The sequence below is a fragment of the Tarenaya hassleriana genome, unplaced genomic scaffold (genome assembly GCF_000463585.1).
Source record: "Tarenaya hassleriana unplaced genomic scaffold, ASM46358v1 Cleome1775, whole genome shotgun sequence".
In the NCBI taxonomy this organism is placed as follows: Eukaryota; Viridiplantae; Streptophyta; class Magnoliopsida; order Brassicales; family Cleomaceae; genus Tarenaya; species Tarenaya hassleriana.
The window spans coordinates 1-1,656 of record NW_010965193.1 but is presented as its reverse complement, the minus strand read 5'-3'; the positions used below and the strand labels follow the sequence as shown (position 1 = coordinate 1,656).

At 42.8% G+C, this 1,656-nt stretch overlaps 1 protein-coding gene across 2 annotated transcripts; it reads left to right on the top strand.

Annotated features, from left to right (window-relative positions):
- Window positions 1-12: 12 nt before the first annotated feature.
- Window positions 13-1,644, top strand: LOC104810238 (transcription factor bHLH49-like). 2 transcript variants are annotated; one of them, XM_010536431.1, is made up of 2 exons: window positions 13-138; window positions 503-1,644. In XM_010536431.1, exon 2 carries the CDS (start codon window positions 668-670, stop codon window positions 1,607-1,609), a length of 942 nt encoding a protein of 313 aa, XP_010534733.1. In that variant the 5' UTR covers window positions 13-138; window positions 503-667; the 3' UTR covers window positions 1,610-1,644. The 2 variants fall into 2 exon arrangements, with proteins under 2 accessions (XP_010534733.1, XP_010534734.1); XM_010536432.1 differs by having other exon boundaries at window positions 13-414.
- The last annotated feature ends 12 nt before the right edge of the window (window positions 1,645-1,656 follow it).

The following is a 1,656-nucleotide window of genomic DNA, read 5'->3' as shown; positions in this document are numbered from 1 at the left end:
TTTCCTGTATTTCTTTTTGCTTCTTCCTCTCCTCTTTCTCCCCGTGTTATATCTCTATTCTCTAAAAGGCGACCACTTTCGCTGTTTCTCTCTAATCTGTTGTTGCGGCTGAGAACTGACCCAGTTCCATAAAGATTGGTAAGAAATTGAGGAAAAAGATTTGAACTTGTTCAAAGAGGGGCACAGTATCTGTAATGGGTGCCTTTCTCTTGATGCTTCTAAGCTCCAATCTCTGCTAAAATCTGGTTAGGGTTTCTTAGGAGACCGTTTCTGAGTGTCTGTACGGAAATCATGGTGTCCGTTGACTGTTTATGCACCTTTTTGAACTTCATCTCAGTACTTGATAGTGCTTCTGGTCAATACGATCAAATCATGGATTTGATCTGATTCTTTTGATGGGGCCTTATGTCTCGGGTAACTTTTATTACTCATCTGATCAAGCTGGTAGTCATTCCTTTCTCGTTATTCACGGTTACATTTCATGTTCTTAAATGTTCCTCAGGTGCCATTTGATTTCACTCCCGTGAATGTGCTTTTGTTGCAAGCCTTAATGAGATATACAGTGTGCTGGTCTTGGAGGCTGAAGCTCTCATGTTAAGGTACGATTCGGTAGAGAAGCTAATTCAGGACTTGGCTGTTTTGGTAGCTGTTCAGAAGCTGGAGAGACATGGATCACATAGGTGACAAAGACAAGTTTGCGGTAGAGAAGAACAGTAGTGTTAATAATGTAAGCTGTGATTCGGTTAACAAGCCAGCAGACTGGCGAGTCTGTGTTTCTAATCCAGTGTCTTTGCCTACGGATTCATATCCTCCAGGGGATCCTATGTCTGTTGGTCCATCATCTTTTTCTCAATCTCAGATGATGAATTCATTTAGTAAAGCTCTATGGCATGATCCCTCCAGTGTACAGACCACAGGGTTTGGCAGTTTCAGTGTCCAGACTGATGCAGGTTCTTCGGGTGTATTGGGTGTTGCAGATGGCAATCTTGGCTCTTTCAGGAATAATGTTGATAGACCTCTTGAAACGGGTTGGAATCTTTCTAATCCGTTGCCTAATGGAGACATTCTTCTTCTGCCTAATGCAAATGGGTTCTTCCCCCATAGCATGGCTCAGATCCCAGCTGATTCGGGCTTCATTACTCGTGCTGCAAGGTTTTCGTGCTACGGTAGTGGGATTTTTGGTGAAATGTTGAACCAACCTCTTGGAGTTCCTGAACCAATTGGTTTGTATTCTCAAGTGTGTGGAACAATGCAACGGCTGCAGGATATGCCAGTGGGAACTGTAGCCAAACAAGCTCATGGAGGACAATGCTCGGGGAATGAACTAAATGTCGGTGAACTTCCAAAGGATGCTTCTACGGCAGTAAGAGATGGGTTCAAGAATGATGCAGGAACTGTGATCCATGTTGGAGCCAACGAAGAAGTTAAAGTAGATAAACCTGGATGCAGTCATATGTCTGATGAAACTCGATCCAGTGGTGGTAATGGTCGAAATGAACTGCAAGTTGGGGAATTGAAATCTGGGGAAACCCCTTCCAAGTGCTTTGATAGGAAGAAAAGGAAAATAAATAGCCAGGTAAAGGCTATAAAGCACTCTTTTCTTTCCTGAATTCTTTGTATTTTCCAATTATTACATAGATAATCTCTCTGTCGGTA